General features: G+C 41.1%; 1 protein-coding gene across 9 annotated transcripts in view; it reads right to left on the bottom strand.

Moving 5' to 3' along the window:
* Positions 1–27115, bottom strand: part of ATXN7 (ataxin 7) — a 195263-nt gene that overhangs the window by 121949 nt on the left and 46199 nt on the right. For 4 of the 9 annotated variants that reach the window (XM_037799614.1, XM_037799601.1, XM_037799607.1 and 1 more), the window contains 3 exons: positions 25830–26970; positions 25065–25382; positions 24780–24848 (listed from right to left, as the gene is read on the bottom strand). In XM_037799614.1, the coding sequence (XP_037655542.1) occupies positions 24780–24848; positions 25065–25382; positions 25830–26202 (760 nt within the window). In that variant the 5' untranslated portion in view covers positions 26203–26970. Of the gene's footprint in view, positions 1–24507; positions 24527–24779; positions 24849–25064; positions 25383–25829; positions 26971–27115 lie in introns of those variants that run through there. The other 5 variants (XM_037799631.1, XM_037799648.1, XM_037799640.1 and 2 more) reach the window with 2 other exon arrangements.

Genomic DNA, 27115 nt, shown 5'->3' with positions numbered 1-27115 from the left:
CAAACAGACAAAGGTACCCAGTGTTCTTTTTTACTTCAATTGCTCTTTTTCACTCTAATTATTATTCTTGTTATTTTTGTGTGTGTGCTAATGAAGGTGTCAGGGATTGATTTAGGTGATGAATGTACAACTATGTAATGGTACTGTAAACAATCGAAAGTACAATTTGTTTTGTATGACTGCGTGGTATGTGAATATATCTCAATAAAATGATGATTTAAAAAAAAAAAAAAAAAAAAAGAGTGCATAGAGTAAGAAAAGGTCCTGTAAGTGAGCCTTGAGGAACAGCAACATTTAGAAGCTGGTTAGAGGGATGAACAGACCTAGTTCTGGAAGCCAAAGCAAAGAGAGCGAAGGAAGGAGTGATTAACTATGTCAGATGCTGAAGAGAAAACAAGAAGAGGGAGAATAGAAAGCTATCTATGATGTTAAGTAGAAATAGATGATGGTGGCCTTATGAAGAGGAGTTTCAGTACAGTGGTGAGAAGTATTGAATTGCACAGACATAAAAACTATTGTTTATCCATTCAATTCTTGAAGAATATTTGGATTGTTTGCACTTTCATGTGATTGTGAACAGAGCTGCTCTACAGGTTTTTTTGTGAACATACGTTTTAATTACTCCGGGGTAGATAATCAGGAGTGGAATTGCTGGGTCATAATGTAGGTAAATGCTTATTTTATAAGGGGTTGCCAGATTGTTTTCTGTAGTGGCTGTACCACTTTGCAGACCCACCAGTAATGTATGAGAGTTCCAGTTGCTCCACATCCTTGGAGTAATTGGTATTGTCAGTGTTTTTTACGTTTTGTGTGCTTATTTGCCATTAATATATACTCTGGTGACATATCTGTTAAAGTGTTTGGCCCATTTAAAAAAATTGGGTTGTTTTCTTACTGCCATGTTATAAGAATTATTTATATGTTCTGAATACAATTTATTGGATGCGTGATTTGCAAATTTTTTTCTCCCAGTCTGTAGCTTGCCTCTTGCATTCTCACAGAACAAAAAGTTTTTAATTTTCATGGTCCAAATTATTGATTTATTCTTTTATGGATTGTGCTTTTGATGTTATGTCTAAGAACTCTTTGTCTAACCACACACTGTGAAGATTTTTTCCTATTTTCTTCTAAAAGTTTTATAGTTTTTTATTCATATCTATGATCCTATCTGAGTTACTTTTTGTATAATGTGTGAGTGTTAGGTAGATGTTCATTTTTTTGCCCATAATATTCCATTTTGTTGGAAAGGCTACTGGTTCTCTGCTGAATGGCCTTTGCACCTTTGTAAAAAATGAACTGGTCATATTAATTTAGGTCTATTTCTGGACTGTCTATGCTATTAATTGATATATATTTTTATCCAATGACCAAATAACACAGAGTGATTATATTGGGTTTCCATCAATGTTATTCTTCAAAATTGTTTTGGTAGTTCCTTTGACTTTACGTATATAAATTTTTTAATCAGCTTGCCTGTATATAAAATGATGCTGCTGGATTTTGATTGAAATAGACTTTATTTATTATGTTGAGTTTTCCAAACAAAAAAAAAAAAAAAAAAAAAAAAAAAAAAAAATAAATGCAAAATATACATCCTGATCTCACCCAGATAATTTACCACCTCTGCAATAACTACCTTTGCCCCAGCCACCATCATCTATCTCTTCAATTATAGAATAATCTAACTAGTCTCCCTACTTCTGCCTTTGCCCCCTATGGCTTATTTTTTGCACAGCCACCAGAGAGGTCTTTTAAAAACATAGTCGGAACTTGTTATTCCACTGCTCACATTTTTCCAAGGGCTTGCTATTTTTTCCAAATAAAAGCCAAAGGTCTTACAAAGGTTTGTCTCTATGTGCTTACATTATCTGTCCCTACACCCAACACACATGCACATACCACTGTGACCTCCTTCTCCTTTTCTACTTCTTGCTTGCGCAGTTCTAGCCACACTGTCCTTGCAGTTCCTCAAACATGACAGACACATTACCACCTCAAGACCTTTGCACTTGCTAGTTCCTCTACCTAGAAGCTCTTCCCCCAGATGCTCAGTAGACCTACTATTACGAACCTACTACAAACACACTTATCCTCCCCTATATTTTTTCCATAGCATTTATTGCCATATGACCTACTGAATATTTCACTCATTTGACTTATCTGTTTACCACCTATTAAAATATAAGCTCACAAGAACAAAAAAAAAAAAAAAAAAAAAAAAAAAAAGTCTACCTAGCCGACTCCAGATCCCAGGCTCTAACCAGACTGCAATGACCTCTCCATAGACAGGCCATCAGTCAGGAGCTTCATTCCTTCCTCCAACAAGTACTTACTAGGGATCCCTATTACTAGTACTACAACTAGTAGTCCCCATTACTCTCTGAGGAAGAGTAAACAAGAAATACAAGATTTCGGCCCCAAGAGAATCGACACAGCTTTTTAATTACAAAAATCATTTAAGACATTTGTGCAAAACAATTCACAAAGTTACTTCCTACATAATACTGCATAAAATTCTCTGTTGGCCGGATAAATGTCAATTAACCTAAATTTTAGTGTACAATAATTATTATATCAGAAATGATTTACTGATGGGGGAATCCAAATATGTTCAATTGAGGTCCAGAGCAATCAAATATCTCTTTTAAAACCTAGCATGACAATCCATACTTTCCCACCCAATTCAACAAAAAAGGAAGCACTTAAAAACAACAGGGGGAAAAGAACGTATGTGCTAATAAATAGAAACTAGCAAATTATCCCCCCCCCCCCACTTCCCTTTGGTCTATTTCATTTTAGCCAACATATTTCTGTCTTCTCTCCTTTCAGAAAAACAGCCAACACACTGCCTTATTTACACCCATGCTTATCATTAATGACATAGCCATATCTCTGTGAACAGGTGGTTAATTAAATTGTACCCCCATCTTCTGGCAGCCTGCCTATGCAACTGAACAGCAAAAATAATTACATTAGACTAAAGGAGGATCATTTGAGATTTTTCATGGTACATGTTGCCTTTCTTTAAATGAGTTTGAGTTGTAAAACACTACAAATCAGATGAAGATTATGAGCAAATAACAATGTTTCCTTTTTTTTTTTTTTTTTTTTTTAACTTTAGTATGAATATTCAGTTGGGAAGGGAAGGGGCTCCATAGGTAAACTGACCCATCACTCAAACACAAAATATGGGCTGAGTTAAGACTCATGAATGAAGAAAATTCAAACTCTATTCCAGGACAGACCTTCATCTTTTTCATTATGTTATCTGAGATTAATCTATCAACAAATATTTATCTAAAACCTACCACAGGCAGTCCCCTACTTTCCTACACAAAGCTATATGTGAGAAAGTTAAATAAGAGAAGATTACAGGGATTATGTACTCAGGGCTGCAAATCACAAAATCTCTAGTTAGATCCCACCTTTGAGATTCAGTGTCTGTAGCTGTATTTCTAGCATTTCAATGGTAAAATAATTGTCCCTTGATCAGTTTAAGCCACCTAACAGCCAAATAAGGTCATAACTTTCTGCATTCCTAATGATTTTCATCTGCCTTGATTTTAACAGTGGCATTCCACTTTAGGAGAGGATTCAGTTGGTAAATTTCTAAAGTCAAGTCAGTTAAAATCAGCCCTGAAAATTCCTCAGACTCCACAGGAAGGCTGACCAGTAAGTTCCACACAGCCAGTTGTGTCACTGATGTTAGAACAGATGGCTGTTTCTACCAGATGAGGTAGTTCACTTGCATTTAGGGACCTTAAATGAAAAAATCCATGTAATTAAAAACCAGACTCACAGGACAGAGAGATACTTATACTTTCAGAGACTTGCAGGAACTGAGACCAAACAAGGGAAAAACAATCAATATTGCATAATTATTTGTGGGCTTACTATGTTCAAGGTATCAGGATATAGTAGCAATCCTCTCCTCATGGAACTTAGATCATAGTGGATTCATTCCCCATTTCCAGTGCATTTCAGAGCAATACGACATTATTTTTCTATTTTTTGTCAGTGTATAGTATAATTTGTATAAGTTAAAAGCACTTATGATGCAATTCTGCTGTATAAAGTTTGAGATGTGTTTCTTATCACCAGTGTCAGAACAGTAGTTTGTCCTGTACATTCATCTTTATAGTGAGAAAAGTGCAAAACAGGGACTAACGAAAGCAACATTGTTGGCCCCAACATCATCATGTGAGAGACTGGACTGTGTGTTAGTCAATAGCTGTATGAAAATCTAAACCATATGAAAGGCAATTTAGAAGCATCATCACAGAACACACGGAGCTGCAGGCTGTTCAAAAGTTGGAGACTCTATGTATGAAGCAAAGAGCCTCCAACCTAGTCTCAAAGCCCAGGCAGTCATAGAAAGACCATATTCCTTAATTTCAAGCTAGCATCAAATGTGTGATAATACCTTTTGTAGAAGAAAAAATAAAAGTGCCCTTTAACTTTATAATCCATTCTGATCTCAGAAATACTGAAACGAAAGGAAAAATAGCACTGTGGAATTAAGAAAATAAAACAATGGCTACTCTGACACTTCATGGGTCCTGTTGTGCAGCAGTGGGTGAAACTCAGGACAGTGCTTCTCTCTGGAGTCACCTAAAAGTAGTTAGTTACTGTAGTGTCACAAGAATTTCAGTAAGGGGTCTCCTCTATAAGGTGATTTCTAAGGACGAATCTAGCATGCTTTCAACAACAGCCACACATTCATTCATTCATTCCCTCAAACATTTTAAGCTCCTACTATGCATCAAACACCGGAGAACATTCCAATATGACAGGCACTGTCCTAAGGGCTTTATTTGCAAAGCAGCAGTTCTCAAAGGGGGCAACAATGCCCCTTAGAGGACAGTGGCAACGTCTGGAGACATTTTTGGTTGTCACAATTAGAGGAGTGTGCTACCGGCATCTGGTAGATAAGAGGCCAAGGATGCTGCTAATCATCCTACAATGCACAGGAGAGACCCCTACAATGAGGAATTATCCAGCTCAAAATGTCAACAGCAACAAGGTGTGAGAAACCCTGCATTAACTGAAGCACCCTCACAAAGGCCCTATGTGGGAGCTCAATCCATGCCTACTTCTGAGGAAACGGACGGTAAGAGGCATTAAGTAACTTGTCCAAGGCTGGCACAGAATGTTGGCACAAGCTTTGGAACCCAGAAAATCTGGTGCCGATGTGCAACAGGCATTAATTCCCCATCAAGTTCTTGGTTTGACTATAGGAACCCAGAGAGGAAGTACTGAAAAAACAGAGTCACCAAGACATAACACTCCAATTTCACCCTCCCTTCCCTCAGTTCCCTTCTGAAATGATTCCTTTTCTGCCTCTCACATGAATGTCTTTCCCATTCACCACCCCCCCACACACACACTCAATCCTGATCTCTGGAACGAGGTATAAATAGGACTCTAATTTCTGATCTTTCCTTCTATTGCCCAAAGAGTGGTTCCCATAACCATAAATAAAAACACTCCCCCAACCTACAAGAACCTAGAGAATGAGGCAATTCCTTCCCTTGGTGAATTCTTTTCCCAGTAGTGGTAAAACATCAGAACACAGTGTGCCAAAGAGACCAGACTAAATCATATCCTCTGAGTAGGCAGGAATGAAGAGGCTGTGGGAGGCAGAAGAGGCAGCTAGCTGGCAAGCAAGTATAAAAGGTTGGGATACAAAGGGGTGGTAGAGTTTTCAGCCTTCCCAAGTTCCTGGAGGAACTGGTCTTTGGACTCTGAATATAAATGTAGTGCTGACAATTAGCTGCAAGGGAGTCAGGGAAACGGATGATTTTGCAAACATGGATGAATACCAGCAGCTTTTCAAGTAACAAAATTTGTGAATGAATCAACCATGCCACTTCCAATTACTTTTTGGCAGAAAAGCCAGGGTTATATCTTAAAATAAGCATATAAATTAATACAACCCCTAGCCTCCAAATTTCAACTAGCTACTTCATCCAATAGGTACACTCACAGGTAGTGAGACATCAACTTTTATTACCAATTTACCAGGAACCATTATCTCCCCTCACCCATCCCAGAAAGGCAAAACGGTTATCTAAAAAAACCACCATGAACAGGTTTACTTCAATACCCAATAAAGACTATCATTTTATCAAGAGGTCCACAGGGAAATTACATATCCTCTTTTCTGTAAAAGAAAAGTAGCTGAGACTATAGTCATGTAACATTCTGCTCCTTATTCAACCCCAAACCCTGTTACGAGATGTGCAGTTCACTTATCACGGACTTGCTTGGAGGAGAAGGAACACAGCTTTCACCTCCACTGGAGATTACGGAGGCTGGGACTTGCAGAGTAGATGAAGAAAGTCAATAATTAGGTGGAAAAAATTACACCCCAGATTTTGTGTGCATTCAAGAGCTCATGTCCTCAGTACTTTGAGATTCTCAGATAAAGAGCATTATTGAAGCCAGGAAGCCTACAATTAATTCCACCTTTAACAAAAGAGCTTTGAAGGTCAGATCACATTTCAAAATCACAGGGCTCTAAGCTTCTATTGACAGAAAACTGTGATTTCAACACCAAAATTTGGGGAGTAGGAAGACAGGGAATAAGGCTGAATCCTGCCAGTTCCTTAAGGAGAGACAGACCCACAGAGAATGGAAACATGCTCCCAGCCATCAACTAATTTTCTATCACTTACAGACCTTTCATGTGGTATCTGAAACTAGTAAAGTCTTTTTGGAGAGCACTTTGGCATCATCTATTTAAATATACCCTCAACTTGGCTGAATTTACTTACAGAACAAAAGAGCAAACAAATAAAAACTTCACTAGTGCAAAGAAGCTTGTAAAGGTACTTTGTAGCACTGCTGGTAAAAGCAGCAAAACTGCCACCAGCCTGAATGTCTGTCCATAGAGGTAGAGGTCAAGTTTAAATTACCATAGAATACCAATGATACAAAATACTGTGCAGTAGTTACAAGACTTTAGGCCAAGCTATACCTAATAACATGGGAAGATATTCATATGGTTGAGCCCAAAAAAAGCACGCGGCAACCTAAAACTGGACCAGAGACCTGGGAAGTCTGCCAGGAAGAACTAATGTCTCAGACCTAAGAAGTGAGTGCTGGTTTTCTTTTTGTTGCTAGGTGGGGGTGGGGGAGAATTATGGAACAGCAGGGAGTGGGAAGGGAGAAGTGGCTCCCTGGAGAAAGGGGAAGTGTCCCTGTAAAGGGATAACACAAAACCTGGAAAAAGGAGGTAATCTAAGGAGCTGTGGTAGCCTTGGGCAAATGGACAGTCACAGTCCACCAGCCACATTAAGCAGTTTTAGCTTCACCTTAAGGGCAGTGGAAATGCAGACATTAAAGCAAAAGTAATATTAGATGAGTTTTAAAAAGATCACCCTGGCTGCCAACTCATGTCTCAAATTCTGTCCCCCATTTGCCTCTAACTTAAAGCAAGTTCAGTTCCAAAACTTCAGATAGGATTGACTTTTTTTTTTGTCTATCTATCTGATATGATACCTGCTCACATGGAATCACACTGACAAAAAACGATCATCTTCCCAGGCTGTTGGACTCTTACCCTTGAATGCATCTAAAATATTGTATGCTTCTAATGAAAATCAAAGAAAGTAATATTGCTGTGAAAGCATTAAGCAAAACATTAAAAAAATAGAAATAAGAATTTTTAAAAAATTATCAATATTGGAACTTGAACAAAAAATCTGCTTCAATTACAAGTAAAATGATAATGGAACCAGAGGGAAGGATGGACGATAGAGACTGGGACTGTGTAGCTTGGTGAAACCTAGAGTGGTCAGTGATGGTGACTAAATACACAAATGTAAAAATGTTTTTACATGTGGGAGAACAGATGAATGTAACCTTGTGGGATGGTGAAAAGGAGATGGTATTGGGGGAAAGAACATAACCAATGCAACTTGAGTCTGGGGTTAACAGCAACATTGTAGTATGCTCCCATTAAATATGTCAAAGAAGTGTAGGGGAGGGGTATGGGATTCTTGGTAGTGGTGTTGTTGACTGACCTTATTGCTGTATTTTATTTTTACTTTTATCCTTTTTATTATTCTTTTCTTTCAATTCTTTTTTTTTTGAGTAATGAACATGTTTAAGTACTGACAGTGGTGACGAATGCACAGCCATGTGATGATACTGTAAACGATTGTACACTGTGGATGACTGTATGGTATTTGAATATATTCCTATAAAATTGCAGGGGAAAAAATGAACAGAGGGACACAACTGCTGGAGAGAACCTGGAGAGAGAGATGCATGTATTCACTGTTGGTGGGGAGCAGAACAGTGTAGCCTATCTGGAGGACAGTATGGTAGTCCCACAAGAAGCTAGGTATCGTGGGGGTTTCAAGGTCCTGCAACTTCAGTACGGGGTATCTACTTAGAAGATCAGAGAGCAGGGACACGAATGGACATCTACACATCAGTAATATATGGCAGCAGTATTCAGTATTTGCAATGGACGGAGGTGGCCTAAGAGTATATTGACTGATGAACAGAATGGTGAACTGCTGTGTACGCATACAATAGAATAGTGTGCCAGTTCGAATGTATTGTGTCCCCCAAACACCATTATCTTTGATGTAGTCTTGTGAGGCAGATGTTTTGGTGCTGATTAGATTTGCTTGGAATGCGCCCCACCCAGCTGTGGGTGATGACTCTGATGAGATATTCCCATGGAGGTGTGACCCCACCCATTCAGGGTGGGCCTTGATCAGTGGAGCCATATAAATGAGCTGACTCAAAGAGAAGGAACTCAGTGCAGCTGTGAGTGACGTTTTGAAGAGGAGCAAGCTTGCTAGAGAGGAACGTCCTGGGAGAAAGCCATTTTGAAACCAGAACTTTGGAGCAGACGCCAGCCACGTGCCTTCCCAGCTAACAGAGGTTTTCCAGACGCCATTGGCCATCCTCCAGTGAAGGTACCTGATTACTGATGTGTTACCTTGGACACTTTATGGCCTTAAGACTGTAACTGTGTAGCCAAATAAACCCCCTTTTTATAAAAGCCAATCCATCTCTGGTGTTTTGCATTCCGCAGCATTAGCAAACTAGAACAAATAGTGAGCAGCTACAAGAAGGAATGAAGCTGTGAGACACGCAACTAGGTGAATGGATCTTAGGCACAGCATTTTGAGTGAAACACGCCAGAAACGAGGACAAACATTATAATGCCTCACTAATATGGACTAACTATAATGTGTAAACTCTGAAAACTGAATCTTAGGGCACAGCTTATCAGGGTAACACTTACTGTAATGGTCCCTAGATTATAAGCTCTTACAGCAGTCACATCTATTCCTGAATTATAATGGTTATATTTAAATCCGGAGATGCTGAGCTCCTTTTGTATAACCTGGTCGGACTCTGGAACTTTGGATATCTGTGTGACACATGTGACTCGGAGCTAGACCTTGGCAGTTGTGAATGTCAGTATTACCTCATAAGGCAATTGTTGAAAGAGCTGAAAAACAATTCAGACTTTAATCAGAGATACAAGCAAAGAGGATCTGGGTAGGACTAAGGCAAATCAGGCCCAAGGGTAAAGGATGATAGTGACTGGGTTTTAAAACTACAACTTTTGTGCAAGATCAAGGGAGGAGATGTTTATCTGGCACAGGATCTATATTTTCTATAGCACACTAGATAATTTAACTTGTACAACCAATTTGTTTTAACACCACAGGTGCAGGGAGCAGTGAATGGGAAGTGGGATTTGGTGAGTTCATACAGGCTGGGGTGAAATCCGATACATCCCAGAGTGATACAGGCATAGTATAAATGTATTTGCACCCCCACCCCCCACCCCAGAACTGGGGAGAAATGCGGAAATGTTGAACTTCCCTACCTGGGCTACTGCAGACTCTCTCACAAACACTGAGGACTGCCAATTTAGTGGGCCGAGCCCTTGATCTGGGGGCTTTCCCCTGTGAGGCTAGTTGCTGCAAGGGAGAGACTAAGCCCACTTATAACTGTGCCTAGGAGTTCCCCCCAGAGAGCCTCTTTCTCGCTCAGATGTGGCCCCCTCTCTCTCTAAGCCCATTCGGCAGGTGAATTCACTACCCTCACCCCTATGTGGGACATGACTCCCAAGGGTGTGAACTCCCCTGGCAAGACTGGGAAATGACTCCTGGGGATGAGCCTGGACCCAGCACTGTGGGACTGAGAAGATCTTCTTGATCAAAACGGGGAAGAGAAATGAAACAAAATAAGGTTACAGTGGCTGAGAGATGTCAAATGGGAATTGAGAGGTTACTCTGGTAGACATTCTTATGCACTATATAGGTAACCCTTTTTAGGGTTTAATGCATTGGAATAGCCAGAAGTAAATACCTGAAACTATCAAACTCCAACCCAGTAGCCTTGACTCTTGAAGACGACTGTATAAAAATGTAGCTTACAAGGGTGATAGTGTGATTGTGAAAACCTTGTGAATCGCACTCCCTTTATCCAGTGTATGGATGGATGAGTAGAAAAATGGGGACAAAAACTAAATGAAAAATAGGGTAGGATGGGAGGATGATCTGAGTGTTTCTTTTTTTTTTTTTACTTTTATTTTTTATCCTTATTCTTTCTGGTGTAAGGAAAATGTTCAAAAATAGATCGGAGTAATGATTGGTACTATGAACAGCTAACTGTACACCATGGATGACTGTATGATATGTGAATGTATCTCAACAAAGTTGAATAAAAAAAAAAAAAGAAAGAAACTATAGGACAACAAAAAGGTGAGGGGATGGAGGGGTGTAGGGATAGTGTACGTGTAAGCTATTAAAATTAAGTTGCTATAAGGAGAGGCTAGGCCTCCCTATGGTTGTGCCTAAGAGCCTCCTCCCGAATGCCTCTTTGTTGCTCAGATGTGGCCCTGTCTCTCTAGCTAAGCCAACTTGAAAGGTGAAATCACTGCCCTCCCCCCTACGTGGGATCAGACACCCAGGGGAGTGAATCTCCCTGGCAACGTGGAATACGACTCCCGGGGAGGAATGTAGACCTGGCATCGTGGGACGGAGAACATCTTCTTGACCAAAAGGGGGATGTGAAAGGAAATGAAATAAGCTTCAGTGGCAGAGAGATTCCAAAAGGAGCCGAGAGGTCACTCTGGTGGGCACTCTTATGCACACTTTAGACAACCCTTTTTAGGTTCTAAAGAATTGGGGTAGCTGGTGGTGGATACCTGAAACTATCAAACTACAACCCAGAACCCATGAATCTCAAAGACAGTTGTATAAAAATGTAGCTTATGAGGGGTGACAATGGGATTGGGAAAGCCATAAGGACCACACTCCACTTTGTCTAGTTTATGGATGGATGAGTAGAAAAATAGGGGAAGGAAACAAACAGACAAAGGTACCCAGTGTTCTTTTTTACTTCAATTGCTCTTTTTCACTCTAATTATTATTCTTGTTATTTTTGTATGTGTGCTAATGAAGGTGCCAGGGATTGATTTGGGTGATGAATGTACCACTATGTAATGGTACTGTAAACAATCGAAAGTATGATTTGTTTTGTATGACTGCGTGGTATGTGAATATACCTCAATAAAATGAAGATTAAAAAAAAAAATTAAGTTGCTATCAAATCAAACGTAATTGTTATAGATTTAGGATGTTAAATTTAAGCCCCATGGTAGCCACAAAGAAAATGTATGAAAAAACATATACAGAAAGAAATCAAAAGGGACTCAAGGTGGTACAATACAAAAAACAAACAAAAATAAATAAATATTAAAGCAAGCATTAATGGAAGATCTGAGGACAAAAAAGGTATGCCTTACAAAGACCAAATAGCAGAATGGCAGAAGAAAGTCCTGCACTATCAGTAGTGACTTTAAATATAAATGAATTACACTCTCCAGTCAAAAGACAAAGATTAGCAGAATGGACAAAAAAGCATGACCCCTCGTGGGATTGACAAGGTCTTCTTGACCAAAAGGGGGAAAAGAAATGTAACAAAATAAGGTTTCAGTGGCTGGGAGATTTCAAATAGAGTAGAGAGGTAGGTCATTCTGGAGGTTACTCTTATGCAAGCTTCAGCCAGATACTGCAAATTGCCACAGTATGCAAAACCTACCCAACAGTATTCCTGAAAACCCTAAAGAAAACCTAAGGCTCTAAGACTTCATAAAAGTTTTACTTATTATTTTTCAGAAACTTAAAACCTCCAGATTGTCCCTATGCTGGATAAGCCCTGAAACTTGGAGGTACCAGTCTCTCCCAGAGCATCAACCAGTCGCATTCCCCTACCCCATAATGCCGACACCTGTTTTCAACATGAAGAGGTTAGAATGCTCAATGTCCAGATATTCCTGAAGATTGAGAGAATGATCAAATGAGAGGGAGAAGATGTGACAAGAGAAGTTAGGACTCGACAAATGATTATGACCACTGAATCAGTACTTGGATATTTCTTTTTGGCTTCTAGTGTATTAGAACAGTCAGAAGGAAATACCTAAATTGTGGAACTGTAACTAATATTATACTTTGAAATTTGCTCTATAACTAGTTGTCAAACTATACTTTGAAATTTATCACTTTTCTGCATACATGCTGTATTTCACAATCAAAAAATGTTTAAAAAAAAAGGTTTAGAACATTGGAAACTAACATGAACAATGCACTATCAAACTTTATAACCAACAAAGGAATGGAATGCTACTGCAGTGAGCACTAACCAACCCCTCATCCCTACCCCAAAAAGAGGCCAAAGATTATTAGTGGGTGTTCTGCACTGTTTTCCCCTTTGGGCCAATTTTGCAAATTTAGCCAAGACCCATCTAAAACCTTGCCATGGTAATTCCTTCTACCTGGCATTTATACCCAAAATCTAACAACAATCACACATCTTAGCAAGAGTGATGGCTTGTTTTATATTGACACCAGATACTAATGGACAACTTTTAATAAAGGCTATAAAGTACTATGAAGAGTGATGTGGATGTCTCCTCTAGGAAGGTGACAGCTAACTCAAATCTGGCAGCATGAGAAGAAACCAGGAATGGGAAGGAGTGGGGGCAGCAGGAGAAGCAACATCCCAGGCAGAGGGAACAGCATGTGCAATGGTTCAGAAGCAGACAAGAACCTAGCATGCTGGAGGAATCAGAAGACCACTGTGCCTGACACATAGTAGGCAAAGGGGAGAATGGAAGGTGATAAGGTTGGAGTCCCCCCTCCCCATCCCAGCAGGAAACAGACCAAACAGGGCCTGTGTACCATGATAAAGGAATTTGGATTTTCAAAGGGCTATGAGGCCCCATGTGATCTACACCTCCTCAACCCACTCTCAATCCCTCAGCATCTGACCTCTTCTACCATACCACCCTCTCTCCTGTCTCTCCAGCCACCCAGTTCTCCTGCTGTTACTCAAACATGCCAAACCATCTGCCCCCCAACACCACCCTCAACCCTCAGATTTGCTGTTCCTTCTGCATGAAGGCTCTTTTCAGTATCCATATGGCTCACACCCTCATATCCCGTCAATCGTGACTTCAAAAACTCTTTCTCACCCTATTTTCAATTGCACTCACCCCTGCTTTATTTTTCTCTCCAGGACACTTATCATCCCTTAACATACATGTATTTTACTTGTTTGTTTGTTGCCTCCCCAACTAAAATAGAAGCTGTACAGGGCAGTTTTGTTTGCTACTGTATTCCTCCTGAGCAGAACAGTACCTAGCATGAAGTAGGTGCCCCAAAAATATATGTTGAATGAACACAAAGAGAAACCATTAAAGAGTTTTAGTAGGGGAGAAACAATTCACTTCAGATTTTATAAACACATTTTAAAATCTTACTTCCGCAGTTTGTCATTACCTAGAAACTCAGGGATTACAGGTGGAAGAGGTAGGGTATGTGCCCAAGGGATCTCCAACTGCTACTTTAGTCACCACCAAGTTAATTTCCACACTGTTACCATGGTGATCTTTCAAAAACAAAAACACCTTCATATCCCCCCAAAGAATACCTCAACTCCCTCACCCCCCACCCGCTGGACAAAGCACAGCCTCTTTTCGGGATAATCTGCATCCAGCCCAATCTCCTGCCCTCTATTACTCCCTCCCCAGGCTGCAGTAAGTTCCAACCTCCTCCTCAGAGATGCCCCCACTTCACAAGCTGCTCCCCCACCAGAAAAGCTAACTCGTCCTTCAAGGCTCAGCAAAAGCTCCAACTCTCCGCTTCATCCCCTCCAAGAAGCTTTCCTTACCTAATTGCCAATTTCCCTCTCAGTGTTCCCACATCACTCTACTTCAAGTTGTCATGACTCCTGATTTTCTGGGCTCACACTTTCCAACTTTCCAGGGTCTCACAGGCCTTGCCAGGGAGTTTGGATTTTCTTCTAAGTGTACAGGAAGGCCTCTAAAAGAAGCATAACTGCCTGTTTACTTGAATATCTCCCCTTCTAGGTATTTTAAGATAGACAAAATTCCTCTTCCTACCCACCCTCAACTGATAATCTCCCAATTTCCCTCTTCCTTCACAGAAATGACAGGAAACAACTACCTGCGGTATCTTCCCACAATTCCACAACCTTTCCTGCTATAAATCTACATGCTTTTCCTCTCATTACAATGGAAAAAAATCCCTGAGTCTATTCAAGACCTACCTGTCCATTTGCGCACTGGGACCCATCCCCTCTTGCTAAATCAAGGTATTATACTTGCATACATCCCTTTCCTCACACATCATTTCCTCCCTAAATCCTGGATCATTGTGTATTGACTGTGCCCTGCTTCACCAGGGTGCAAGGTCTCTGTCTGACTTGTGCAGTTCTATCCCCAGGAACCTGGCACTTAGTAACATTATAAATATTTGCTGACCAACTGCCTGACTGGGGGTTAGGGCTGTGCCACCTCACCTTGTAACTTCAGATTCTAGCCCAGCATGATACACAGAGAATGTGCTTGTCATACGTTTGCAGGATAAAAGCTGAAATGAATGTTAAGAAACAACAGGATTCTCAAGACACGAACTCTGCTTGACGAAATATCTTGAGGCCTGCTGAAGGACAGGGTCTTGGCCTTGTCAGGAAGTGAAATGAACAGGATGGGAAGTTTGGGTCCTACCTGTCAGTAAGTGCTTAACATAGTTACACAGGTGTCCATGACCAAGTATGAACTGCCCTATATCTAAATCCAGTAACTGAAGTCTTAAAATTGGTCCAGAGTGAGACTACAGAGAATAAGAACTTTTATGTTCCATACTTCCATCATTAACATTTTACACTAAGCAAGTATTAACTTCTATAATCATAATGGTAATACTTTTTTCCATTACAACAAACCTGTCCATATAGTTTCCAAGGAGAACAAGGTAACGCAATTGGAAAAGTGCTTTGAGATTAAAATGGAAATTTCCAAGAATTAAAAAGACAGTTTTCTAAATTCTCTCATCAGGCAAAAAAACCCGTGATTACCACCACATATACATAAAATCATGAAAGTAGTAGCCTTATTTGTCTCTGATCCATTTCTCAACTCAGTGAGGATGACTCCATTCTACTGCCTATAATTTATCTTCCTTATTCAGTAAAAGGGGTTTGAAAAATTTTACAGCCAGCAGCCTAAAGAAACACGAAAGTACAGGCATCCAGAAGAGGAGCAGGTGCAGCTCTGCACAATCAGGGGATAGTAAATACCCACACTGGTCTTCTCTTTGTGAGTCAAGAGACGACTAAAGGAGGAAATAAGAAATGTCAACTTCCACTTCTCATTTTTACTAGAGTCCAAGAAAACTTGAAACTCAGGCTCATCTGCTACACTCTGGAATCCTGAACATGCCAAGGTTTCTTCTTACTGCCTACCTTACTGGCTAAAGGAAAACTGACATGTCACTTCCTAGGCTCCCTTGAGAATCCTAGCTGACCAACTGATTAGAGGAATGCTCATAACACTGCTCTTACATTATTGACAAAAATAATAAAATTAGTAACTAATATTTCTTGAACAGTTACTGTGACAGATATTACAGCGTCTAACCTGCATGATATCATTTAATCCTACCAATCACTCTGAGATATTACCACTATTCCCATTTTACAGGTTAAGTCAACTGAGGCTTGGAGAAACTATACAATTTTCTGAGCCGAAATTTGAACACAGGATTCTTTAACTCCAAAACTGGAATTTCTAATGCTACCTCTGTTTAGAAGTGTCTTCTGTAGACTTACCATACAGAACTCATTTTCTGCATAATACCTACTAATAACACACATTGGGAAACAATGATTTAAAGAAAAGGTTCTCAAATACCCAAAGAGGTAACAGTCTCCAAGAAGTCCACAATGAAATGTGAAAAATAAGAATAATGCAATGAGTGTCTCTCAAAGCTAAACTTTTTTTTTTTTCAAATTTAAAGGACTGTCCTTTATTTCAAAACAATGACCCTCATACTTTTAAGATGGTAAGAGTAATATATACATAAATATTATATAATTTCTCTATCTCTACACAAATAAAATGTCAGCAACCCTATGTTTGGTGTCCCCAAATTATTTTTGAAACTTTCTTGTTTGAAATATAAAAGCCTGGGAGCCATTTGTTAAAAGCATTCTTTTCATTCTACTGCATTACTGGAATATAGGATTATGGAAAACATCTGTATAACCTGGTAGAGAAATATTTTGTTTTTAGATTCTGAATCGAATTGATAATGAAGTATTACTTTTTCTTTGCCATATGGTTATATGCAAGAGAAAAAGCATTTTATGTTAACAGAGTCTGTATTACAAAAAGGAACAAGAAAACAATCTAGTTTTATAACAAGTTGAAATGCAAAAATCATTTTCCTCTTCCTTTTGCTCATTTATAATAATCCCTGCTGTACAAGATGAATATAAATGTAACCCTCTGCCTTTCTCTCAAAAGTACAGTAACTCCAACTGTTAAGTCTACTAACAGGCTTCTTTTTCTCCTTAGAACTTCAATCAAAACATACTTTAATAAACAGAGGGGCACATTTATTAGAAATACTGCCATAAACTGAACACCAATGTGATTAAAAGCAATCTTGTACTGAAATGCTACTTAAATAACGAAATTTCACTTCTCCCTTTATAAAAGATTTTTTTTTATAGCATAAATCCCAGATGATTGTGTTTGCTATCTACTGCAACGTTAACTTTCATTTCATCTTTTTTTTAAAGCCAATTACTTCTAATGCAAACCGCACGTATCTTCCCTCCCCTGCAGAGAAAAGATGCTATAAAAGAACTGCTAAATACAATGTATAGACTGCCGCAAGGGCAGCAAGAAAAAGGCTCTGACATTCTGACTTTAAAATTGTTTTTCTTTTTTCTTTTTGTAAAGATCAGTATTTCTAATCAAGGATAAGGAAAACAAGGGTCAAGGAACTTAGGTGAACTGTCCAAGTTCATGAAAGGCAGGTGCGCACTCTGGAATGGGCTCAGCATAGCAGAGTGGTTAAGCAGCAGACTGTGGTATTAAGCAGATCTGAGTTATAGACCTCTGACATGTTTTGTGACCTTGGAGAGTTGCTTCACTCAGAGCCTCAGTTTCCTCAACTGTAAAATGGGAATAATGGTGATACCCAGATAACAAAACTGCTGTGAAGACTATGTAAAGTGAAACGTGCTGGCACAGAGTAAAAGTGCTTACCAAACTTGAACTGTCCACAAACAGATATGAGCATTGTGAGATGTGGACACAGGGAAGTCGGATGACCTTATAAAGAGAATTGAGACTACATAACATGTAGGTCATACTCTATAATGATACATAAATTCCTCACATCTCTCTCCTAAAATCAGTGTCTTCAAGAACCAATAAAAACTGTAAATGGGGTGTAGCCTCGGAACCCCATCTTACTGTAGGTAACAGGTATCGTTTCTGATAACTGTGACACCTTGAGGATTCAGGAACTCAGCATGGACTGTACCAAGTGTTGTACTTTTCAGCAAGTACAAACCTTTAAAATGTGGGATCTAAGGGCCTTGGATCACTTTTTTAAATTAAAATGCAGATCTGTTTCCTGGTGAGTCGTCCTTATAATGTCCAAGTCCCACAACAGGTTTCAGCTTCTCTAAGTCAGCTCAAAATCAGTGATTCTGAAGAATCCAAGTCAGTTTTTTTGAAAACAAAAACAACAACAACAACAAAAAAACAAGCTAAAATATAGACTCTTTCTCCAGAAAATTTACACACCATACAGGGGCTTAACAGAACCCAAGCACCACCTTCACAGTTAAAAGCCCTTGGAAGTTGGGGCAAGAAATACTCTTGTATTTAAACTGCCCTGAAACAGGTATAAGCCCTAGAAAAGTAGCAGTAATGACAAGGCAACAATGATAGTGACCCTTCTTACTCAAAACTGTTTCTCCTTAAACAGATTTCATTCAAGCTTGGCGTAAGTCTTCAATAATAAATAAATTCTTGGTGTAAGAATACTAGATTTTACTATTCTGAAGTTTGTCCCCATCAAAATAGAAAGTTCAAGGAGAGCTTGAATCCCATTTTGCAGAATGGGTTTCCTTTCATTAACCAAAAAACCCATTAGAATAGGGGTCAGCAAACATTTGCAGTCAAGACCAAGACAGTAAATATCTTAGCCTGATGGACTCTATGGTCTCTAACATACCTGCTTAACCTACTGTATACTGTATCAAGAAAGCAGCCATAGATGGTAAGTAAATGAACGTTCCAACAAAATTTTACTTGTACACATTGATATTTGAATTCTATATAATTTTCACATGCCATGAAAACTTCTTTTCAGTTTTTATTTCAACTATTTACAATTCTTAGCTTGGCTGTGGGCAAGAATGGCCCACAAGCTGCAGTTTTCATTAGTATAACTAAGGTACCATGGTTGGGGGGAAAGAATCCCTGCTATGGGAGTGCCCATCTGGGACACCAGAGCCTCCCTCACCCACAGACAGAGTCAGTTGTACCAGGGAATCGTCAGCAAGGATGCCGCCCATGGTCACAGCAGCATATCAGATCTAGGGAGGTGTTTCTCAAGTGTGGGCCACCAGCAACAGAATCACCTTAGTGCTCCTTACACATGGATTCATGTTCAACAAGCTCCCCATATCAAAACTGGGGTCTCACTGATCCCTGTCTGAGGCTCAGTTTAGAACTCCACTTGCGGTATAAGCAGACTGCAAACACGGTCACACGCAGAACCCTTACACATCCACAAAAGAGATAAGTCTGGCTTTACCCAAAGGAAAGAGGCAGAACACATAAGGGCTCCATTCTGCAAGAAACAAGTTTGAGTCCATGAAAGCCAAAACAGAAAACAAAAGAAGTGATATGGTGTGTATGATTTACTTCAGGATAAATAATCCAGCGTGGGATGTGGGATAGTGAAGAAACAAGAATTGGACCATGACTTATTAATTGTTGAAGACTTATTAATTATTGGTGACAAATATAAGGAGGCTCATGAAAATATTTTCTCAACTTTTGTATGTTTCAAAAAGTTGGGGGAAAAAGAAACAAAAAATAAAACAGAGAAAAATAAAAATGCTTTATACTTCAGGAGACAGTTTTATGCCTGTTATACAGTGTCTCTAATCACCTTATACAAACATCTATTTGTTTTCAGTTAACTATGAACAATTTCTTTTAAAGGAAAAGATGGTATTGTTACGTAGATGCAACCTGTGTTGGTTGAGGCTACCCACCTCTCCAGTTTTCCTCTTTTCTTCTAAATCTAGCTCCCTCTAGGTGCCAACCAACCTCTTGTCCACCTTGCTCAATTCTGTCACTGGTATAAGAGGGAACTCAAAGTGTGGATATCACCCTGGGTTGCCATCCTACTCCTCTGCCTATATATCAAAGATAAGAGAGGTGGTACCCTGTCTGTACCCTTCTGGAAATTATAACTGGAGCACTAAATTCAGAACAGAGAGTAATAGAAACACTGAAAGAAGGCCTCTGGGACCATAAAGCACACACCTCCCCCCTGTTTACCCACCCCCAGAAATTAGCTACCTTCTTTAGAGTCACAATTCAATAGAAAATTGGTCATTCGAACCATTCACTCACGTGACTCAGTTCAATCTTCCTAATAGTTCAGTTTCTCCATTATGAATTAATTATTAATGAGCACAAATAGTGTGCAGGAGCTGAATATGCCTCGATAAATAATGTTTGTGCCCTCAGGAAGCTTACACTCTAATGAAGGAGCCATCACATAATTTCAAATGGTGATAGGTAGAGCGTTTGAAAGAAGGAAAAGTGCAACAGCTAAACTTGTCTTAAGAGACTTTAAGGATGACTTTCCAAACAAAATGAAATCATAATTTTTTTTTATTTGCTGTGAAATTAGGGCATTTAATGTCTTCATTTTTTAAGGCTCCCTTTATGTTCAGACTTAATCAGTTACCCACACCAAATAATTTCATCCTAACAGAGTTTTGTTAAACTCAGAATTTCACAAATCACCTTTGAAAAAAAGTTAAAGAATTTGTCTTCTGAGTTTGAACATTTTTTTAAAAGTCAAAATGTATTATCAATCTTTTCCCACCAAAATCAATTGTGCTGCCAAGTAATAATACAAATTATAGAAGAAAACAAACAAGACAATAAAAATATGAGACTGCAGAGTCAAAAAATACACTAATCTCTGAAAGATAACTGAAATTTTATCCTAACATTTGCCTACCTGTGCTAAAAGGAAGAAGTGGCATGACATATTAGCTAAACTACAAATAACCTCACTTCCACTTAAATCAAAAGTTCCAACCTTCTCCAACAGTCCCACAGCATAATATTTGGGTAGTCTTGCCAAGAGAGAATTAGGCAAGCTAAGTTACAAGGGGGAAAAGAGAGCCTAACCTAGCAGTTTTGAACCTCACGTGTGTGTGTGCTGATCCTTTTGAGAATCCAAGAGAAGCTGCAGATGCTTGCCCTACACTTTGCACAAACATGCTAGTTTGTGTACAATGTCAGGGGCTCTACGACCTCCTGAAGCCCATTCAAAGATCCCAGGTTAAAAATACCTGACCCAATCTGTGTGACACCTGAGAGTCAGAGCCAGAGCCTGGCAGCTGTGACTGTCAGTATTACCCCATACAGCAAATGTTAAAGAGGCTGAAAAAGAGATCAGACTCCAATTAGAGACAAGACAAAATGGACTTGGTGAGGAATCAGGTAAATCAGACTGACGGGTAAAGGACAACATTGACGGTGTTTTAAAACTTCAAATTCTGTGTGAGACCAAAGGAAGAGATATTTATTTGGTGAAAAAAACTATATCTTCTGTAGCACACTATATAATTTAACTTGTATGGTCAATTTATTCAAATACCATAATTACATGGAACTTTGAATAGGGAGTGAGATTGGGTAGGTTTGTACAGGTAGTGTGAAAGCCAGATACATCCCAGAGTAATTTGGGCAGAGAATAAAAATGTATTTGCAAAACCCCCTGAGGGACTGGGGAGAAATGTGGAAATATTAAACTTCCCCACCTGGCAAATTACTGGTATTCTCACAAGCATTGGGGACTACCAATTTAAAAGGCTGAGCCCTTGATCTTGGGGCTTGCCTTTATGAAGCTTCCTACTGCAAAGGAAAGGCTAAGCCTACTTATAGCTGTGCCTTAGAGTCACCCCCAGAGAACCTCTTTTTTTGCTCAGATGTGTTTCTCTCTAAGCCCACTCCACAGGTAAACTCACTGCCCTCCCGCCTACATGGGACATGACTCCCAGTGGTGTAAATCTCCTTGGCAATGCGGGACGACTCCTGGGGATGACCCTGGACCTGGCATCATGGGATTGAGAAACTTTCTTGAAAAGGGGGAAGAGAAATGAAACAAAATAAAGTTTCAACGGCTGAGAGATTTCAAATGGCGTCGAGAGATCATGCTGGAGTGTGTTATATAGATATTCCTTTTTAGTTTTTAGTGTATTGGAATAGCTAGAAGGAAATACCTGAAACTGCTGAACTGCGACCCAGTACCCTTGATTCTTGAAGACAACTGTATAACTATGAGGCTTACATGGCGTGACTGTGTGATTGTGAAAACCTTGTGGCTCGCACTCCCTTTATCCAGTGTATGGACAAAGGAGTAGAAAAACGGGGACAAAAATTAATCACATAATGGGGAGATGGGATGTTTTGGGTGTTCTTTTTTAATCTTTTTTTTTTTTTTTTGGAGTAATGAAAATGTTCAAAAATTGATTGTGGTGATGCATGCACAGTTATTGATGGTACTTTGAACAGGTGATTATACACACTAGAACACTGGATGACTGTGAATATAAATATGTGAATATATCTCAATAAAATTGATTAAAAAAAAATCCCTGACCCAGAAAAGTATCAAATTAGGAAATCAGGTCTAAGATTATCAGCAGTTGAAAAGGGTAAGGGAATTAATGTGTACTGAATTATTTTACATACATTATTTAACTTCAACCCCCACAACAACCTTGGAAAGTAGGTATTAACACCTCCCTTTTACAAAAAGGGAAAACTACAATCCGAGAAGTGAAATAACTTATGCAAGGTGAAGCAGCCTCCTCTCACAATAGGCTTTCTAATCCTAGGTCCACAATTGCAAACTGGAGGAGAATTCAAGAAGTTAGATCCATATTCCTAGAGATCTTTTGAGATGGGGCGTTTCTGACCTTTAGTTCCTTATTGACATGATCAATTTATCTACATATTTCTTGTCAACCTCACTGACAAGAATTAGTACAGATCTAAACAAAATCTATAACATATTACTACATATTATACATTACATAATATATGGCAAATGTAGCATACGTAGATTTATATATAGATTCAACTTGCAAACACCTTCTCTTGGTAGCAGATAATCTTAACCAAAGACAAAATATAACTGTCTAATAATTTGATGACATTAAAATGTAGCCACATATGGGCTGTCTGTTAGGAGAGCCTAAAGGTCCACTGAGTGTGAGTGCTGAAAGTCTTTAAGTTTGAATTTTTAAACTGCCCCAGAAAATCCACAAAGTTAAAAACAAATCAAAAACTGACTGAATTTAAAACTTCAGATTCTACTCAAAACAGCAGACATGAATTTCAGTCAGTCTGAGCTACAGCATCCTCTAAATGGTACCTTTATAAACACTAATAATTTGACAGGTCAGAAGCACACACAACCAGATCCATGACCCCTTTGTGCCTCAAGGATGTAGCTAAGAGGTCTGTTGTATTCACAGAAAACCTGCTGATGAACATGTCTGAAAAGAAAATAAACACAGCAAAAATTGGGTCCAGGCTACCAAATCTGGTTTGATCTCCATCCAGGCCAAGTAGCCCAGTGAAACATTAATACACCTACTCATCCTCTACAGGGGATTACCAATCACTGCCACCCTGTTTACACAGATTTAGAAACCCTTTATGGGAAATAAATCCATACCCAGTGAATGAAAACTAAGAACAAGAGCAGGTCAGGTCCTCTACAGTTCTATTCCAACTGCTTCCTATGAGAGCTGCCACCTAGTGATTTTTATTTTTTAAGCCCAGGCACATTGCCAATTCAACACTAAAACCGGACTATCAACTGGTTTTTCCTATTGCAACATCACCAACAAGTCCTGTGCCTCCCCTCTCTTTCCTTTGCTCTCAAAAAAGCAATCCTCATTTTCAAAATCAACTAATTTTCTCTTTAATCTGTTCCAGTTTGAAACTCTCTTAGAGCTGCCATTGGTATTACTCTTCCTCACAAGGCCAAGAAGCCAAAAAGTGGCCAACTGAAAGAAACAGAATACATGAAGAAAAGGCTGGTGCTAAAAACAAGAAGTAAATGTGGAGACAGAGCAACAAGGTGGGCCATTTCTAGACTTCAAAATGTTCCAATAGCCAAAGTTCCTCCTATTCTTCTGCTTTGGACAATAACTGTCAAAACAAATGTCTATGGATGAGAAATAATATTGCACTCAATATTTGGGATACCAAACCTCACTCAATGCTTTGTCCTCACTATCACTGAGGGAATAACTTGACACTGAACCTGAAGTTGAACAAGTGACTAGACTCAGGAAGCTATTTCTGATCACAACATGCCCAGGCCTAGAGAAGGCATTAGACAGCAAAGGCTGACTACTCAAGAAAAAATCTGACAGTTTCTAGGTACCTGAACTTTCATTTATAGTTACCCCATCAGCTACATATATTTCCCTAAAGTATCCTTTTAAAAATTAGACTCTGATTTCACTAGCTATAAAAACTAAAAGTATGTTTCACCATATAACATTCTGGCCTTTTCTTTCTTGAATTTAGCAACCCCACCCCACCCCCCAAAAAACTGGACAATTGCTCCTTTGTAGCATCCTCAAGTTTGTAACCTAAATTCCATAGAAATAAGATAAAACTGCACAGTTAAAGCATCATCTTTTTTAAGGTTCAAAATTCATTTTGATTGTCAGCAGAAATTTTCAGGTGGCAACGTTACCTTCCCAGAATACCCTAAACATTTATGGAAATGCTTTCTAAAGCTGAGGAGTCCTTCCCTCCACAAGTGTTTCTTCGTAACAACCACTACTTATCACCCGCACCTGCTTCTCACGCTGCACTTTGTCAGGCCTCCATTGAAAGGTTCCAGGATGCTCCCGGGTATAGTTAGTGCGCCTAGGAACCAGACTTTCCAAACGCTCTGCTCCTTCCCTTCCTTCCTCCTCAGGCAGCATCCTAGCATGGGGCGGGGGGGTGGGGTTGGGGGTGGGTAGAATGGAGTGGGCAAGGTGGGCAGAAATTCCCGGCCCAAGTGAAGCTAGCAAGGAAACTTCCACGGGGCTCGCAGAAAGTCCATCAGGGGAGCTGGACTCACCTTCCCTACAGAGACCCATGACTTCGCGGTTTTTCCCAAACTCCTTCAAACTTTCGTCCAATTCCGTCCCTAGGGGATACACATAGAAGGAGGGAAGAGGCAGGTCAATGGCCGGGAGGGTGAGTCACCCTCACGCACGCACGCACGGGGTAGATACGGGCACCTCTGCATTCCGCAACCCGGCGATAGCATCTCTGACCCCCGAGGCGGCTGGAGTCAGGCGGATGGAAGCGAAAGGGAAGGGAGGAAGGGGGACGTGGGAAAGAGGAGAGCGTGGGCACTCACCGTCCTTCCCAGGAAGTTTGGAAGTCTCGACCCACAGATTCCACGACTGTCCCAGCATCGCTTCGGGACTGGGCAGGGGCCTGCGCTCCCCGACGGTCGCCATTGCGGCGGCGACCGAGGTGGAGGCGGCGCCGGGGCCGCAGTCCTCCGGCCGCAGGCGCCGTGGCGGCGGCGGCGGCGGCGGCTGCCGCTGGGACTGCGGAGGCTGTTGCTGTTGCTGCCGGGCGGCCGCAGCTGCTGCTCCGCCTGCCGCCGCCGCGGCTCGGCGCGGCTCTCCCCTGACGTCATCCGCGGCCCGCTCCGACATTCTTTCCGCTCCTACAATGTAACAAAAAAAGGGGAAAAAAAAAAAAAAAAAAAAAGAGTCGCGTGGGGGCCGCTTTTAAGGAGGCGCCAGGGAGTTCCGGCGGCGTGCACGGCCCGCGAGCCGGGGTGGAGGGCGTGCTGACAGCGACCCCAGGCCGCCCAGTACCCCCCCCCACCCCCGCACAGCCCGCCTCTGGGGCCACCCCCAGCCCCGGGCGCAAAGTCCGCGGTGCTGGCTAGCTTTCGGTTTCGACTCCGGAAGCCCCCTCGGGGGAAGGAACTGGACGCCCGGCGGCCCGCCACCGCGCCACGGGGTCCCCTGTCTGCGTCTGCCCGGGGAATCTGGCCCATGGTGCGGAGGCAAACGCCCGGAGCTGCCCATGTTCCAGTCTCCCGTCCCGCCACGGCAGCCCTCGGTGGAGAGGCCAGAGCCGCGCCCCCAGCCCCCGGGCTGCCCACCCTGCGGTCGCTGGCATCCCCAGGCCAGGCCCGGCGGCCCCGCTCCTTCCTTCCGTCTGCGCGTCCGTCCGAGCCGTAGATCCCGGCCGGCTCCCTTAAGCGGAGGCGCCTCCCGCCGCCTCCTCCCCCTCGCCGGTCCCTCCCTTTCTGCTCGCTCCGGCGAAGTTTGCACGTCAAGCCCCCGGAGTGGAGCCAGTGCGAAGTCGGAAACGCCGCCACCTATGGAGGAGCCGGCCGTCTGGCCAGCCCTGGGACACCATCGAGTGTCGTCGCCATCGTGCCCTCCCGCCCAGAACCCTGGCTGGGGGTGGAGGGGCGGACGCAGGGGCACTTGATTGCTGCTGGAGGGCGGCCGCGCAGCTGTCAAAAGCATGAATGGGGAGCTGCCGCCTAGCAGACGCCCGGCGTGTTGGAAACCACGAGCAGGCGTGGAAATGAGGCCCAGGTGTCAGCCCGAAGCCCCGAGCGCGCCCGATGTCCCTACAGGTGTGCCCAGTCGCCAACCACCTGGGGAGCTTATTCTTGCCCAGCAAAGAGGGGACAGTGATAACAGTGTAGGGTGGAATTGGGATGAGACAGACCAAGGAAATCTAATCCGTTGATATGTTTTGGAGACAAGATCCAAAATGTCTCTATCTAACTGTCCATTGCTCCTAGAAGTGACTCATTTATCCCCAAAATAAAGGCTAAACCTTGGCATTTAAAGATCTGATTCACTTTTAATTCATCGTTAGTCTCTCATTACCGTTGTCTTTTCTAGGGCAGGGATTAGGGCAAATATACAGAATTCCTCTAGCAAAGGTGTTTAAATGTTTTCGGTCTGATTTAGTTTACTAAATTAAGCATTGGCCCACAAAACTTAGCACTCCTCCCCAATACACACACACACACACAGCTTTTGGTTGGTTGATGTTACTATTACTGTTATTTCAGAAAAATGTGAAAATTTGAAGCCTGAGACAAAAACAATAATTCCAGTCATCATCTTTCACATGACAGTTTAGCAGCAGTTCTATAAAACATGTCATAACTGCTTGCCTTCATTGACTAGGTGGGGAAGATATGGGTTTCTTCACACTTTTTATCCCCAACATCTGGTCTGATGTGGGTGGCCAATGTCTGCAGAATAAACAAAGTCCAACTTGCAGAAACATAGAAATATAAAAATAAGAGTAAAAATTAATAAGGAAATGTTATCACAGCCTAAACAACCCTGGGCTCTGGTGGAATCTGTTTTAGGTTCAAATTTTAAAAGCTGTAGAAGACGTAAATAGATTTATTGTTAA

The sequence above is a fragment of the Choloepus didactylus genome, chromosome 1 (assembly GCF_015220235.1).
Source record: "Choloepus didactylus isolate mChoDid1 chromosome 1, mChoDid1.pri, whole genome shotgun sequence".
Classification (NCBI taxonomy): Eukaryota; Metazoa; Chordata; class Mammalia; order Pilosa; family Megalonychidae; genus Choloepus; species Choloepus didactylus.
This window is presented reverse-complemented; position numbering and strand designations above follow the sequence as displayed.